This window comes from Pseudopipra pipra, chromosome 21, assembly GCF_036250125.1.
Source record: "Pseudopipra pipra isolate bDixPip1 chromosome 21, bDixPip1.hap1, whole genome shotgun sequence".
Lineage (NCBI taxonomy): Eukaryota > Metazoa > Chordata > Aves > Passeriformes > Pipridae > Pseudopipra > Pseudopipra pipra.
Window position 1 is genome coordinate 3,504,569 of NC_087569.1, and position 16,235 is coordinate 3,520,803.

At 54.5% G+C, this 16,235-nt stretch overlaps 2 protein-coding genes across 7 annotated transcripts in view; one reads left to right on the forward strand and one right to left on the reverse strand.

The window, feature by feature from the left end:
* Nucleotides 1–383: 383 nt before the first annotated feature.
* LOC135425440 (glutamine-rich protein 2-like) lies at nt 384–6,352 on the forward strand. The gene is made up of 16 exons (XM_064677726.1): nt 384–858; nt 1,160–1,228; nt 1,316–1,363; nt 1,611–1,706; nt 1,848–1,939; nt 2,085–2,220; nt 2,389–2,595; nt 2,824–2,946; nt 3,167–3,253; nt 3,567–3,731; nt 3,888–4,000; nt 4,628–4,693; nt 4,986–5,051; nt 5,282–5,423; nt 5,598–5,691; nt 6,032–6,352. The coding sequence occupies exons 1-16, from the start codon at nt 604–606 to the stop codon at nt 6,127–6,129; spliced, it is 1,857 nt and encodes a 618-aa protein (XP_064533796.1). The 5' UTR covers nt 384–603; the 3' UTR covers nt 6,130–6,352.
* Nucleotides 6,353–9,461: 3,109 nt separating this feature from the next.
* The window catches only part of CLIP2 (CAP-Gly domain containing linker protein 2), a 75,454-nt gene continuing 68,680 nt past the window's right edge, over nt 9,462–16,235 (reverse strand). For all 6 annotated transcript variants that reach the window (XM_064677720.1, XM_064677723.1, XM_064677719.1 and 3 more), the window contains 3 exons: nt 15,794–15,979; nt 14,062–14,124; nt 9,462–13,518 (listed from right to left, as the gene is read on the reverse strand). In XM_064677720.1, the coding sequence (XP_064533790.1) occupies nt 13,507–13,518; nt 14,062–14,124; nt 15,794–15,979 (261 nt within the window). In that variant the 3' untranslated portion in view covers nt 9,462–13,506. The remainder of the gene's footprint in view (nt 13,519–14,061; nt 14,125–15,793; nt 15,980–16,235) is intronic.

The following is a 16,235-nucleotide window of genomic DNA, read 5'->3' on the forward strand; positions in this document are numbered from 1 at the left end:
CCCGAGGGCAGGGTTGGATAGGATATTGGGAAGAAATTCTTCACTGTGAGGGTGGCTGCCCCATCCCTGCAAGTGTTCAAGGCCAGGTTGGATGGGGCTTGGAGCAGCCTGGGCTAGTGAAAGGTGTCATTATTTCTGTCTCTGGTAGGGGTTGGAATGAGATAAACATTAAAGACCCTTCCAGTCCAAACCTTTCCCATGACTCTATGACCTCATGGCTCTATGACCTCATGGCTCTATGACCTCATGACTCTATGACCTCATGGCTCTATGACCTCATGACTCTATGACCTCATGGCTCTATGACCCCATGTCTCCATGGCTCTGTGACCCACTGTGTCCTGGGGGTGGGTGGGGCTGTTGCCTGGCAACGGGAGCTGTGATGAAGAGGGGCACGTGCAGCGCAGGCCCCAGTCCTTTGAGGGCCGAGGAAGGAGGAAGGAGCCTTCTGGCGACTGACCCGCTTCCTCATCACTTTTGCTAATACGATTGATTAACTGTTTTGCTCAACCATTTTATCCACCCTATTGGTCATCCCTTTTACCATCCCTTTTGCTCATCCCTGGCAGATCCTGTCTGGGCAGGAAGGCTGTCTTTGCAGACATGGCGACTCCCTTGGACACTCTCAGCCTCTCCCAGCTGCTGGATCTCGCCATCGGGATGCCCCACAGTGGAGCCATCCACTTTGCAGCCATGAGGAAACTGCTGCGGGCTGTGCTGGGGCACCTGGACATGCAGTACCTGACAGCCCAGGAGCCGTGGACGGGCGAGCTGAGTGGCCCCTCACTGGCTGAGTTGGCCGCTGATGTAAAACAAATGAAACAGGACATGGAATCCTATAAGAAACTCATGTCTGAGGTAGTGGCTCTTCTCAGAGCCCCTGGTGCTCCCCCACCAGTCAGTCCCTCCCCACTTCCTCAGCAGTGCTTGACTCTGCCCTCGCTGCCCAGGCAGCGCTTGGGCCGCTGGCAGCGCTTCCTGGCCCTTGGGATGGGCTTCAGTGCTCTGGCACAGAGCCGGGCTCGGGCAGGCGGCACTGGGGCTCTCCCTGCTGACCCTGCCTGTGCCATGGGCTCCCCAGGGCAGGGCTGGGGGTCTCGGGGGACTTGCTGACAAGGGCTAACCTTGAACAACCCTTTTTGCCTAAACTGTTTCTCAGGAGATTAGTGGGATAAAGGCTGAACATTCCCGTGTGTCAAAGGACATCAGAAAGATCCTGGAGGTGCAGGTTTGTGCAGACAACAGTGGGGGTGAAGGTTTTGTTCCCCGGGGACACTGCCCAGAGGCTCATCTCTGACACCCCTTTCCCCTACAGTCCAACATGGCAGAGGACATAAAGAGGCTCCAGGAAGAGTATTATCAGGTGAATTGCTGCTGTGAGACACTTGTGGCTCTGAGGCAGCAGCCAGTGGCCTCGGCTGTGCCGGCCGCAGGCTCAGCAGCCCTGGCCCTGCTGGATGCATGGAGAGTGCTGCCCGCAGTGCCCTGCCAGCCTGGCTGAGCCTGACCTGCACTGTCCCCTGTGCTGGGCACACCACAGCAGGGGGAAGGTCCTGCAGGTCCCCAGGGACCCTCCCCTGGGACTCACCCCCACCACCCCTCTCTCCCAGTCCATGGCTGACTACCAGGATCTTCGCGAGGAGATCGGCATGATTAAGACAACACAGTCCAACATGGCAGAGAAGATGAGAGAGACATTTGCATCGGTGAGCCACTGGCTGGTGTCACCTTTGGGCTCTTGTGGGATATTTGAGTGTGGCTGCCTGAGCTGGGGATTTGGGGTTGGGTCGGGGACAGGGTGTGAGGCCCTGGTTCTGCCCTGAGTCTGCCACCATTGTCCTTTCCAGATGAAGAAGATGGAGGACGACATCAGAAAGCTGAGGGAGGATGCAGAGAAGTGGAAAGAAGAGATCAGTGAGCAGATCACTCAACAAGTGGAGTAAGAGGAGAGGAAAGGGTTTACTACCATATAGGGCTGCAAGACAGCCCAGAGGATATGAGAGCATCTTGGTTTGGGGGTAAGGGACACTGCCCGAGCAGCACTGGGGAGGCTAAGCCAGCCCCTGCCCCATCTCGCTGGCCAGGTCTGTGCTGCAGGAGACAAAGATTGAACTCAAGAAGATGGAGGAGCAGCAGGAGAAGAGGAATGTCATGCTGGAAGAGATGGTGAACGAGGCAACCAACCAGATAAATGAGGCAACCAACCAGATGAATGCTCAGGTGAGGTGCTGGGGGAGCACTCCCACTACCTGCCGGCTCAGTAGAGGGGTCCTGACGGGGTTCCAGCCACATTCCCCATCTGGATGGGGCCATCGAGCCCCACGGCACCCAGGTGTGCTGGTTGCATCCATCCCATCTCTGAGCGGATTCCTTCTGCCCTTCCTGCAGCTGGGAGAGCTGGGGGAGATAACAGGGGCTATGCAGGAGGAGACAGAGATGGAGGAGCCAGAGTGTTCCAACTGCACCTTCAACATCAGAGTGTTTTTGAGGGAGCTTGTCAAGTGCTGTGAGAAACTCAAGGAGGAGGTGGAGTCCCTGCAGTCCCGGCAGACAGCTGTGGGCAAGGTGGAGAACATCATAAAGCAAAGGAACCAGGTAGGGAATTGGCATCACAGGGGACTTGGGAGTGGGCTGAGGGCATTCCCTGGCTGGCTGTGCTTTGCTGTAATGTAGGGGAGCCCCTCATTGCCCCCAGACTGACTTGGACCAGACAGCAGCATGGAAGGAAATTAAAGCCTTGGTGCAAATGTCCTGTTGACACTGCGGACTCGTGGAACCAGACTCCCCTTGCTAAGCATCATCTTTTTTTCCTCCCTGGAGCAGGACCAGCAACTCCTGCAGCACGTGGAGGACAAGGTCAGGAAGATTCAAGGGGACTGTGAGGAGCTCAGCTTGGTCTCAGGGAACCTCCAGAAGGACTGTGAAGAAAAGCAGAAAGCTATTGAGGTGGGTGGCTCAAAGTCCTGTGGGGTCAGAGCATCTCCCAGGCAGACTCCAGCCAGGGGACCACAAGGAATCTGTCCCCCTGCCGACCTGCTCACAGCCCTGAGGGGGTTCCAAGGGTGTTTCCCAGAGGATTTTGGGTAGGGGAGCAGGGGCTGCTCAGCTGACCAGGAGGCAGCTCCAGCCCTGCTGCCATGTCATGGGATGCTTTCTGTGTTGAAAGATGCTGTTCCACTCCTTGGAGAAATTGCAGAAGGAGAAAGCAGATGAGCAGAAAATGTTGCAGAACATGTTGACAACAATGGATGTGGTAGAGTCTCGAGGGCCCTCTGTGCCAGCCCAGGGCTTCCTGGGCAGGGTGACAAGTGCCCCTTGTGCTTTGGTGCACGGGTGGCAGAAGTGGTCTGGGAGAGGGAGGATTTCCAGACCAAGTGCAGGTCCCTTGCCCCTCCACAGATGGGACTGACCCCATGGGGGTGATGGGGTGACTGGGGCCACCCTGCCCTGGAAGGGGCACGATGGCACGGAGGGAGTGCTTCTCCCTCTGCCCCTGACAATCTCTGGCCCTGCCTGTCATTCCTCAACCCTTTCCCCTCTTCACTTCTGCCTTTCCCCTCTGCTAGAAAGCGGACAAAAATGCCTTGGGCAGCAAAGTCAATTGCACCCAGTTTGAGGCAAACATGGAGCGGCTGGATCAGAGGCTGCGGAAGATGCAAAGTCAGGTGTCAGGACAGAATCAGCACTGGAACGAGCTGCAGGAGAAGCTCAGCCACAGGATAGAAAACAAGGTGAGGAGTGGTTCGTCCCCAGTGTGCAAAACTGGCACCTTTGAGTCTTGGCAGCCTGAAGCAGCATCCCTCTGAAGGTCCCATTCTTGGATTTTTCCTTGAGAGAGCCATGTCCCATGCTGGGGCAGCTGGCTGAGGGTGTGCACCTGTCCACAGCTGGATCGTGGGGAGCTGAAGGCTTTCCATGAGAAGATGGAGGAGACCTGGAAGAAGAGCATCAGGGAGCTTGAGAAGAAGATGATGGCTGACAGCGCCGCTGGGCTGAGGAAGTGAGTGGGATGGGGATGGCAATGGCTTTGGGGACAGCGATGGTGCTGTTCCCTCCAGCTGTCCCAGACAGTGCCCACGTGGTACCCTGGCACTGCACCAATTCAGCCACCAAACAAACCGTGGCGATGCTGATGAAGCAGCTGCACCTTCTCCTTCCACCAGCAGCAGGTTCTGCACAGGAAAGGAGGCACAAGGAGGGGGCAGCTGTGGGACAGAGCCCTCCCAAAGCAAAGCAGGCTGTGGCTGCAAAGGCTTCCAGAAGCAAGGCTGGGAGATGGGCACTCCTTCCCCTGGCAGGGGTGTGACACGCAGAGCCCCAGGGCTGGGTGGTGCCCTGCCCTCCTGGGCAGGCACAGGGGGGTCATTAGTGCTGCTGAAGGGCTGCAAGCAGTGCAAGGGCTGCTTGGGATGGCAGCGTGGGCCCTGTGCCCTTCAGCTGGCACCAGCCAGTGGGTTGGGGAATGGGGAGAAACCAGGCCCCACAGCCACGGTTGGCCCTGCAGACGCCGTGACTCCCTGCAGTGCCGTGCCCAGCACCTTGCTGCTGCCAGCGAGCCGCTGCCTGCGGGTGGGCAGGGCTGTGTCCCCCAGGAGCTCAGCCAGCCCTTTTGTCTCCCCCTCCTTAGGCAGCTGCCAGTCCCTTTCACGTGCCTGTCCTGTGACCGCCCGGTCAAAACGCAGGTTCCTGGCCCGTGAGTATCCCCTCTGCTTTGGGGGGGCTGCGTGAGTGGGATGGGGCTCAATGGCTGCCAGGGGTGACCCTCTGTGCCAGGCACAGGGGTGAGGGTGTCTGCTTGGGAGGGTCTGACCCTGCTGAGCCCCCCCCTCAGCCCTGCCCATCAAGAGAGTTTGTGGGTGCTCGTCCCCAAGGGCTACAGGCAAGGGGTGCTCTGGCCTACAAGGCTGTGGGTTCTGGGGTACTGCCCCAAGCAAGTGTGGGTTATTTATCCCCTGTCACCAACCTGTGGTTTCTGCCCTCCACAGGTATCCTGAGACACTCCCATATTTTCAGCCGATGCCCCCCAGCAAGGACCCACAGCCCACCCAAAGGTAGGGGACCTGAGGACACATCCCTGGCTCCTGGGGTGCAGGATAGCCCTGCTCTAGCAAGGAGAGCTCTTCCCTGCATGGGGGCAGAGGGGCCCTATGGGCCTGAACAGTGCAGGGGAGCAGGGGGAGGATTGTGGGGAATCAGTGCTTGCCCGAGGTCTGGAGGGTTTTAAAGCCCTCTTTGCACTGCCCTGTGCTGAGCACTGATCAATCCTGGAACCATCCCACAGGAGAACGGTGGCCAGGGGCAGGATCGCCCGCGTGCTACAGAGCACTGGGGACCATCAGAGGATCAGCCACTTGGTGCAGTGCATCCAGGCTTCCCCCGGGAACAACACGCGACCACAGGGCCTCACGGCACCCCCCAACAAGGTAAGGAAGGCAAAGGCATGGACATGGCAGGGGTGACCGAGGCTGGGAGAGTGAGGCTGAGTATCCAGGGGGAATTTGTGCTTTCAGCTGCCCCAGGGAGAGCTGGATTGGGAGGGTTGCTGGGGGATGATGTGTTGGGCCAAATGTTGCAACCAACTGCTCTCTCCTTCCCAGTCTAGTGTGACCAAGCTGCTGGGCAGCAGTAGCCACATCTCTAAGGGCCAGAAGGACCAGCCTCCTGTTGTGAACAGGGCACAGGGTGAGATGGGTACGTCCCTATCAAGGCACAAGACCAGAGGAAGGGGGTACTGGTTGTATGCTGGGGAGGGGGCTGGGGTGGGATGAAGAGGCAGAAACAGGATGGAGCAGGAGGACTGTCGGATGGGGTGACTGGGGATGGAGGTGGAGCAAGGTGGGGGGATGGCCCTGGCCAGTGTGGGACAACAGCTTGTGTGCTGGTGGGTGGGTGGGGACCAGCACCCCCAACCCTGGGGGTCTCTGGACAGGCAGGTGTCCCTGCTGCCTGCCACGTCCTGGGCTGGCAGCGCTGCCCCAGCCAGGGGCTGCCCCTGGGAAGTGGGGAGCTCACCCCTGCCCCTTGTCCCCAGGCCCTTCCACCTCACAGGAGCAACAGCCAGCCAAGACCTGCAAGCCCAAGCACGTCTCCTGGGCACCGGAGCTTGTCCAAACACCCCTGCCCTGCTAAACATCACCTGCCCCCAAGCAGCCGGACAGGACTGGACACCGAGTACTCAACAGGGGACATCTCTTCAGCAGACACAGAAGTCTGTTAAAATTAACCTCCAAAAGAGGTTTTATTAGGTTAATAATAAACCTTCAAAATGCAGACAAAGCCTGGTCCCACCAGCCTCTCTCTTCCTCAGGCTCCCTGATGCTCCTCAACCTTTCTCCTCCCTCCTGTCTCTCTGCCACCAGACTGAGCACATTGTGCCCTGTGGCCAGGACTTGAGGCCGGCCCTGGTCCCACGGCACCTTGTGGGGCATCTCTGAGGATCTGGGGCCTGCTGTGGAACCAGGAGCAGCCCAGGGTGCGCTCAGGCCCTGGGGGCTGCAGAGCCCAAGCCCCTCTTGTCCTTCAGCTGCACTGGAAATGGCTTCAGGCTCAGCTGTTCCGTGCCCTTCCCCGGGATGGAGGTGAAGCCTCTGCTGGTCACCTCCCTGCTCCTGCTCCTCCTCGCTGTTCCTGGGGAGGGGGTGGCCCAGAGGCACCGTGTCCTGGTGTGGAGCAGCTTTTGAGGAGGAAATTAGCAATTTTTGACAAGGACACTGGCGAGGCAGCAAAATAATGGGGAAGAAACAGCCCTGCCAGGGAAGCAGCACATTCCCAGCCCTGATTTTAGCCCTAGGGCTGCCCAGCTGTGGTACCCCCAGGAGATGGGACACAGGCAGCCCCTACAAAAGCCAAATTGCACCTTTAGTTGTTCATAGGTCTCCCAGCACCAAGCAGAGACCTGGATCATGTGCCACCTCCAGAGGGGACATCCCAAAGGGACGTGCCGTTGGGTACATGGAGCGTTGGGTACATACTATCGGAATATGGACCACAGGTGGCCACAGCATGGCCAGTTAGAGCAGGGCAGCCACATCCACACAGAGATGCCACCTCCATGTCTTGTCCCTATGCAGAGAGGCCACTTCCTGCCTCATCCCTCCCTCACTCCTGGACTGAACACAGCACTGACTCACCTGCCCAGCTCCAGGCATGAGCAGATCCCAGGGCTGAGGTCCCTAACTCGGATGAGGAAGGACATCCCAGGCATCACCTCTCCTGAGCTTCCTGTGATGCCCAAGGAGCATCACAGGTGGCAAAGTCCCCATGCCACCCTCATCCCACCCCTTTGCACACAGCAGTGCTGTGTCCCGGCCTGGGCTCCACTCCATGGATGGATATTAGGACAAAAAGCAGTGCAAGGATTACTGTTGGCAGAGTTTACCAAGTCCTCCACTGTGATTCAGGCATCTTTAGACTTCATGTTTTATTAATCCTCACTGTACAGTTAATGGCATTGGAAGGTGATGCCTGCAAAGGCCTGTGCTGCAGCAGCCTCTCTGTGAGATACAGGGCCTCGAGCACTTCCTTGTAAATATGCACATTGAGGAATTACATAGTGAGACTACACAAAAGATGGAGCTGGAGTCCTGAGCAGGAATATGATGCTTACAGCCTTTGCCTCCTACCCCTGCCCAACCCAGGGAAGGGCTGGCCTGATAGAAAACTCGCTGTTTTCTGCCAGTTGTACTGGATAAAGCCTCCTGACCACAAAACCTGCTTTCTTCCCTCCAGGAGTGTTGGCTGGAAAAGGGGGCTTGCTGGTGACCTGTCAGCCAACATGGGGACAGCTCAACAGCCACTGCTGGAGCCGTCCTCCCCCTCGGCAGTGAAGACAGGATAATGGAGCAGAGGGTCACAAACCTCCCTGAAGCCACTGCTCAGGATTGAGCTGTGACAGTGGGATCACCCACAGCAGCCACCACCAGCTCCCCACCCCAGCACTGGGAGAGGATCCCACCCTTCAGTCCTTCCCAGCTCTGGAACCTTAGGACCTGACCTGAGTGAGCAGCAACTGCCTCCAAAAGCCAAGGGCAGGAGTGTAGCACCTTCATCAGCTCCCTGTACTGCACCAGCACTGGGCTGAGCCCTATGGACCTTCTGTGACTGGAAATTCCTCCCAATAAAGTTTAAATGAATTATTCTTCTTCCAGCCCTTGGAGGACAGTGAAGCCCATGGCAGCAGCACCCACTCCAGAAATAAGCCATGTGGTGACCCAGGAACCCACTGATCTTGCCCTGCTGTTTTAGGAGATCCCAAGACCCTGCACTGCACAGGGTCAGGGAAATGCTGGAGAGACAAAGTCCCAAGTTATTTGTTCTTGACAGCAACTCTTACTCACCTTGAAAAAGGAAAGTCAGGGACCACACTGCACAGACCCTGTTACAGCTGTATGGACAGTTTTCATGGTGCTGTCATCAGTCACCTGTAACTTTCTCAGGGCCTTGCTCTGGAACCAGCCCACCACTTGCACATCTCACCTGCTACTGGAAAGCATTTAAAACTTCCAGGTAATCATGGTAATGGAGAATTTTAAATCCAGGAACAGGAAGAGCCAGAAAGCAAGGGGGAAAGCATTCCATTTTTTCCTGTATCTTAGGGTAGCTGGCAATACGTTCCTATAAAGGATCTACAGCCACTGGGTGCAGGAAAACACAGCAGGAAGAGATGGATGTTTTGTTGCTGTATGAGCAGTGCCAAGCCAGGGCACAGGCAGTCAAGGAAGTTTCCAACTGAGATGCTGTAGAACGAAAAAAGCACCAAGCCCTGGAATAAATCCCTCCAGTCCTGCCTCATCAGTGATAGTAACCACACAATGCTCAGAGCATCCATATGGGCATGGGGTAGGAACACAAGGAGAGGAGAGGCAGGAGGCTGGGAGCTGGCAGCTCCTCCCAGACTGTTCCACTACAATTCTCATTTCCCAATTCCCTGCAATTCCCACTGATCCCTTTCTCTGAAGGTTTGTGGTAGGTGAGCTGGAAGGGATGAGGATGACCCGACCCCAGCCTCTGGAAAATGAAGGTGGCACCAATCAAACTGGAGTGGGTGCAGTGCAGCATCCTGCAACACTCCTCACCTCTGGGCATTGGGGATGTGTCAGTGAGGGACTGGGGAGATAATCATAGGGGAAAATCACCATGGATGAATAAATACCACCACCACCCCACAGCTCAGGACATACCTGACAGCAGGAGCTGCCCCAGGCGTTGGGCCTGGCTGTCCTCACCTCTGGCACGGGATGCAGGAGAGCAGAGGCCACTGGGTGCCAGCTCTGGCACAGCTCACACCCAGGGCAACTCTGCAGCCTCCCAGGCAGCTGCAGAGCCCAAAGACAGATGGCTCAAGGTCACTGCTGTGGCTCAGGGCAAGGGGGACAGTGCCACAGCCCTATGTCCCCAGCCCCTTCCAGCTCCTGCTCCGCAGAACACCCTGAACACACCCCAGCAGCCCCGGGGTGCCCGACTTCAGCCACAGAGTTTATTGTTTAGTACGAGCTCACCACACCAGCAAGCCAGGACAGGGGGGTGGTACATGAATACAGATGTGGAGGAGTTACACAGACAGATTTGTACAGATTTTGTACAGAGGAAGAAAATGAATCAAATAACAAAATAGACATTAGCAGTCAAACCTTTTTTTTTTTGTCTTTTTTTTTTTTTTTTTTTTATATCATACTAACAAAATCTGATAGCCAAAAAATGACTAAGCTACAAAATTGTAATACATACTGTACGGGTAAAAGGTTATCATCCATTTATACATCTAGTATTGTCTTTATTCTGGTAACTTACATGAGGCCTATAGGACCTTAGTGTATTAATAACTCCCTACAGATAGTGCTGAGCTGCTAAAGCTGCCAAATAATGGAGTACTAGAATTTTTGTTAAGACTTTTACAGTGTAATTTGCATCATTTTGTTTAATGAAACCCTCATGCATCTCTACTGCAAGCCAGAGGAGCTGCTGGTGGCTGGGGTGAGGCAGGAGCTGTAAGGCCTTGGCTGGCAGCCTGACACAATCATTCCATAGGGCACCAGCACGGTGCTGCCCCTTGCTCCAGCTCTCTGGATGCTGCAGGAGGGATAAAGCTGAAATCCCCAAGCAAGACTGATTCTTTTCCCTTTGGTCTTGTGAGTTAGAGAAGAAATCACTCAACACAGAGTAGTCTCCATTCCAAAGGCTTTTTTTTCACTGGATAGCAGCTCAGCTTTCAGCAGAAAAGCATCACTAACTGTCAGGGTAATGCCACTGGCCCTGGGGCTGCTCCCACAGCCGGGGTGCTGGTCCTTCCCTCGGAGCCCAGAGCTCCAGCAGTGCGTGACCTCCTGCTCCCAACCCTGCAACTCTGGGGCACGATGCTCAGGACCCAGCTCCAGATGGAAAACCAGCGTGGCACTCCTGGGCTGGGAGAAGGGCTGGGGAGAGCACAGCCCCCCACACCAGCTCTCGGGGATCGAGAGAAGAGCGAGGCTGAAGCCGAAGGGGGAGTGAAGGCACAAACAGGAACCAGCCCGGATCAACAACAGGAGGTGGTGCATCAGCGCTCCAACGCCCTTGGAAACCTCTCCCGAAGAACCAAGCCAGTGAGAACAAGTATTGTGAAGTACTTTATACACCACCACATAGGCAAAAATAGCACTCAAACTTACAAATAAATAGAGGGGCTGGGGAATCTCCTCCTTGTCCTTTCCAAGTCTGTCCCTAGTTTGGTCTCTTAGAACCTCAGAAGGGCAGCCAGAGGCCAGTGCCCTGGGGAAGCCTGTGCCAATTTTGGAGAGGGAGGACATGACTGAGGTCTAACCCCTCCTGGCCCCTTACACAGGGTTGGGCTGAAGCCCAGATGACACATGTGTGACAGCATGTCCTGTTGGTGTTGTGGTTGGTCCCATTTGGGAGCAGCTCCCATGGACCTGCACACCCCGAGGGTGTTGGGAGCTTCACCCCACTGCCCATTTGGGTACAGCCCTGCAACAGGACAACCACAGAGCCTCCACAGAGAGCCAAGCAGTGCTATCAGCTCCTGGCTGATCCTTAGGGACCAGTACAGCTCTTTACAGCCAGAAAAGACCATCAACACCAACTCTGAACCTGCTCTGACTCATCTGCTGCTGTTCTGCACTGTCACCCAAGCTGAACGGGAAAAGCCACAGGTCTGAGCTGTTCTCAGGGGATGGTCCCCAGGAGGAGGCAGGAGCCAGAGACTCCTCCAGCCTGACAACTTCAGATCTGATTAACAGAACCAAATAAATGGTCCCCATAACCACTCCTGGTGAATCCTGCCCTGTACAGAGCCAAAGGGAGGTGGAAAGCACAGGTATCATTCCTCTGTAGGTGAAGGCAGCTGGTCACAAGTCACCAGAAGACCTATCAGGGAAAATAACTTACAAATCAGAATGGGGCATCCCTCCTGCAAGGGCCCAGGAAGCCCTGGGAAGCTGCAGACATGACTTTAGAGACCATCCAGCCAACAGGAGCACTTTGGGAAACACCAGCCCTAAATTCTTAAAATTTAAAACAGCAGCTCCCAGTGAGGTATCTCTGTTGAGGGCTGTAACAAATGAACACTCCCTCTGGGACTTTCCTAAATCACTTAGAAGATGAATACACCACCAGGAGGATTTTGGAGACCACCCTAGGGAAACTCCCAGAGCTAGGCAGAGATGTGGCAATCTTTCCCGAAGAAATACTCTACAAGGCAGGATGGGATCCCATGTGAATTACTTCCAGCCAGTTCAATCCCAGGCTCTGCCTTCCAGTGCCATGTGCCAGATTTCTGCTGTGCTTTCTGACCTGCTTTACTCCCCTGAAGCCCCCTTCCTCTCCCAGCCTCCTTTGAAGGATGGGAGATCACTAATCATGAGTGAGCAGGGTCAAGTACTCAGTATCATCCTCCTCATGGCAGAATTGCAGCCATGAAGCCCAAGTCTTTCCCAGGCTGCTTCTGGCTGCCCATCCTTCCAGGAAGCAGGAGTCCAGCAATCCTTACTATGAATAAGTAACACAACTATGTGGGAAATCAGGGCAAAAAGCAACGGAGCTGATGTGCCATCATGTTCACCTGCCTGGGATCTGGCTCAGATCTCCTCTCCCAGTGGTCTCTTCCATCCTGTCCTTTCACAGATGCCTCATCATAACACAAGAGCTCATAAGACTGGAGGAGTTCGGCATTAACAGGGGGGAAACCTGGTAAAATATTGCTGTGACTGTTCCCTGTGGTACTGAACAGTGAACCTGAGCTGGGCTCTCTCACACCTTTAAGAGCACATTGTCCCCTTCCTCTGCCCTTGTGTCCTTTGGGAGCTGAGGTCCAAAGTTAGAGTAAAGCCTTGGGAAGAAGGCACAGGATCCTTGCCTGGGTCTGCACTGCTGGTACAGACACGAGAGCTGTGCAGGCTCCACTCCTGGATTTCCCCTGCTCCAAATACTCACACTCAGGCCATACCAGAGTCAGTATGAGTGCTCACAGCAGCACCTTCACCTCATCCATCCCAGGTTATCCCACTGAAGAGCCAAGGACAGCTCTGGAAAGTGCCAGGCAATTAGCTGATACATTAAACAGGCAAGGAGGGAACCTTCTCCTCAAGCCATCTGTCCCACACTGACTGCCCCCAACATGGAGCTCCCAGGCCAGTGATCCTGAGATCCAGCATCTATGGATCCTGAGTTCAAAACAGACCCAGTAAAACCCCAAGGAGTGAGGGGGGCCAGGCTGGACAGGCTGTGGCATGGGACATCAGCAGGTCTGCTCAAAGATCTCACTGCAGGAAGAAAGGCCACCAACACCTGAGAGAAGTGTGCCTGTTCCCAAACTCAGAGCCACCACAGCTCCTTCCCCAGAAACAGCAGGGGGGGAGAAACAAAATAAATATTCCTCTGAAATTGGATTATTTCCCACAACATGCTATGATACAAGAAGTAAGTGCAGCCTCTGTGCTCTAAAACAGTGATGTCTTCTGCAATGAGAGGAGGGGAACACGTCCCCACACCCTGTTTTCCTCATGCCAGCAGGTTTCACTCACTTGTGCAGGTCCTCAGGACATCAGGGTGGGTGGGAGGGAAGGGACAGACCCCGTGGGAAGTGTGCAGCCCCTGGGCACACACTTTGGAGATGGACACCACAAGCAAATCCCTTTGCAGCTCCTGTGGGGTTACTGGGACTCGCTGACACTTCAGCCACCGGTCGGGGCAGCTGCCACCCAGACCACATCAGCTGGTGGGGCAAGGGCAGCTCAAACAACACAAATTCCACAGTCAAAACCAATACAAGTAAGAAACCAAACCCAGAGAGATCCTTCTGCTCCCTCCTGGAACAATGGCTGTCTTGGAAAACTGGACTCCAGGATTGTCCTGATTACATCAGTTACTACATTATAAACATTGTCCTTCTTTAAAGTGAAAATACTGTGTGTGGTCTTTTGGAGGTGCTAAAAGCCAGATGTGGTGTTGTTTTTCCTGACTGTGCAGAGGAGCTGATACTGGCGTGAAATGATCCTCTTCACCTCTTCTCTATCAGAGCTTCTCCTGGAAGAAAATAGACCCTGTCAGGCAAAATGAGACAAGCACAGAGGTCTTTTCTGGAAGAGGACACTGAGGCATGGAGTGGAATGCCATGTCCTGACCCACTGCTCTCCCAGTGAGTCCCTCAGACTGGCCATCCTGCCTGCAGGGAGATGAAATCTGAAGCTACAGGTCTTGTCCTGAATAATGAAAACCGAGACCAGGACAGCATCCCACAAATGCCACCCACCTAAAGGGGATGGCAGAGATCTGAGTCTGAGCAGGTTCCAGCTGGGGCTGCCAGGAGAAGAGTCACACAGCACTGACCCAGGACACTGCAGTGCTTCTCTGCTTTCCCACTGCTTCTCCCAGGGCAAGCACCCACTGTGAGGTTCCCACCACACTTGGGAACTGGAGATGTGCAAAGCCTCTTCCTTTCCATGTGGGAATGATACAGTCAAGCTTTTGCTGGCAGAACTGCCCCATCCAAGTGCTGTGCCCAGCGCAGCAGGCAAGAAATCACACAAAGCAGCCACTGTTTGGAACAACATCCTGCTCATAACTTACCTCTTGCTTGTGGGATTTATCCTGCTGGTGAATCCCGTTAGAAGACCCAGAATTTCCAACAGTCTGCAATGGAGAACAGACAATTCTTACTGGAGAGGGACAAAGATCCTGGTGGGTTTGCTTACAACACCGAAATCTGGTAAAGCTGACATGTCCTTCCTTAGCTGCCCACTCCACACAAGGAAAGGAGGATACAAATATCCCAGCCCACTTTTGGCAAGAAGCTTCCTGCCCTCTACACCCTGGCCCAATCCCCACCATCCCTCCCAGCTACAAAACATCCCCTGATTTCCTTACAGACACAGACCCACTCTTCACTCCCACCTCTTAAATCCCCAAAAGCAAACCCTCAGCCAAAGACAGTATTAGCTGCAAAACATGGCACACTGAACATCCAGCACTGAAAAGGACATTTGCCACTTCCCATCTCCAGAGACAAGTCTGGCAGCCAGGACAGGCTGTTCTATCTTTAAAAAGCACAAGAACTTTTAAACATTTATAATGTTTCTTATAGCAGGGATAGTATGGAGCCCTTCAGCTTCAAAATGACAGCATAGCCAGCACAAGCAAGAGAAGAAAGCTGCAGCCTGGAGTCCCAGCATTCCACTTGACACACAGCAATTACCACAGAAGCTAAAGCCACTCTGGAGGTACCAACAGGATTATGGTACATCTTGAACTGCCACAAACTTGTTGTATGGGCCAGCAGAGCTTTCAGGGCTGCAGTTTTTACCTTGCACCCTCCTCCCGACCAACTCATGTGCCACTGCAATGCAAACAGGGTTTGGTGTATCCAAAGGGGACTGTCATGGGGGGGTAGAAGGTTTGATATCCCCAGATTACCCACCACAGCATATCTACACCTGCATCAGGGAAAACAAGCTCTCAGCCCATTCTCTGTACTACCCTAAGGTACATTACTGCAAGAGAAGGACATTTTTCAGCTAAACATTTAAGTGAGCAAGTATGAGAGGAGCACTGGTGCATCTGGGCTCTGAGAGCCACGGCCTGGTTGCAGAGCCAAGGGAAAATACAGCTGGAAGAGCAATCAAGGACAGGAAGCACAAAGCAGGTCACTTTGCAGGAGGAATCAGTCAGGGCTGAGACACCACACGTATGAGATGGAAAAGCCAAATGTTGAGAGTCAATTTACTTGTAGCCTTCACTTTCACAAAGAATGATGCAAGACAGAAAACAGAAGCAGTTTTCTTTTATCAGAAGAAACAAAGGGAGACCAGAGGAAGTTGGGAAAAGAAGATAGTAACTGGAGTGGGAACATTCACAGTCCACCAGCAAACCCACATTGGACACAGAGGTGCCTCCAGGAACTGGTAAGAGTGGAAAACATTTTCCCAGGGCAATTTCTCCAAAGTTTCTGCCTATGGACTGCACAGAAATAAACCTCTCAAAGAAGAGGGATGGCAGAGAAACCTCAACTTTCATGTTCTAAAGCGCCTGTACTGCAAGGCCGTGCAGCCACATGACACTGCACACACAAAGAACAGTTACTCACACTGCAACTTCCCCAAAACACCACGTTTAGCAACCGTTCTCCAGAGTACAGAGGGATCTGTGATTACCAGCCAGCAGGGATTTTACAGCTTTAAGCTACATCTGACAGAAGGTGGCTCCAGCAGGGAGAAGGCGACCCAGCCGAGGCATCCCCCCAGGGCAACATCCCGGGGGATTGCTGAGGGCTGAGCGACCCCGGAGGTGGCTGCTGGTGCTCTACCTGTGTTTTCTCAGAGGAGAGCCTCATCGCTTCCATGAGCTTCTCCATCTGGTGCCCCTGCTCCAGCGCGTTGCGCAGCACGTCCTCGGTGCTGACGAGCCGGTGCTGCAGCCGGATCACCTCCGACTCCGACGAGGGGTCGATCAGGGAGTATCGCCGCTGGTCCGTCACCGACTTCTCCTTGTCCTTGGACAGCAAAGGGAAAAGGAGGAGCACGTTAGATCAAAACCAGCAACTGCAGAAACTCAAAGTACAAACCCACAACCCCACGTAACTCCTGGAGCCGCGCTGCGATTCCAGCAGCAGATGGGGGCCGAGCACAGCTCCTGCCAAGTGCAACCAGCAGCAGCTCCATTTCAAACCGGTTATTCACGTTTCAACCACTGGAGGACACTGAAGTACACGGGAATTAGAGGATGTTACTTATTCTTAGATCAGAGAA

Bases quoted from the DNA above. Each gene is read 5' to 3' on its own strand.
- LOC135425440 (XM_064677726.1), top strand. From the start codon at position 604: ATGGCGACTCCCTTGGACACTCTCAGCCTCTCCCAGCTGCTGGATCTC. The intron at 3,254-3,566 runs GTAGAGTCTCGA...CCCCTCTGCTAG, and splicing joins TGTTGACAACAATGGATGTG to AAAGCGGACAAAAATGCCTT. The intron at 4,694-4,985 runs GTGAGTATCCCC...TGCCCTCCACAG, and splicing joins AAAACGCAGGTTCCTGGCCC to GTATCCTGAGACACTCCCAT.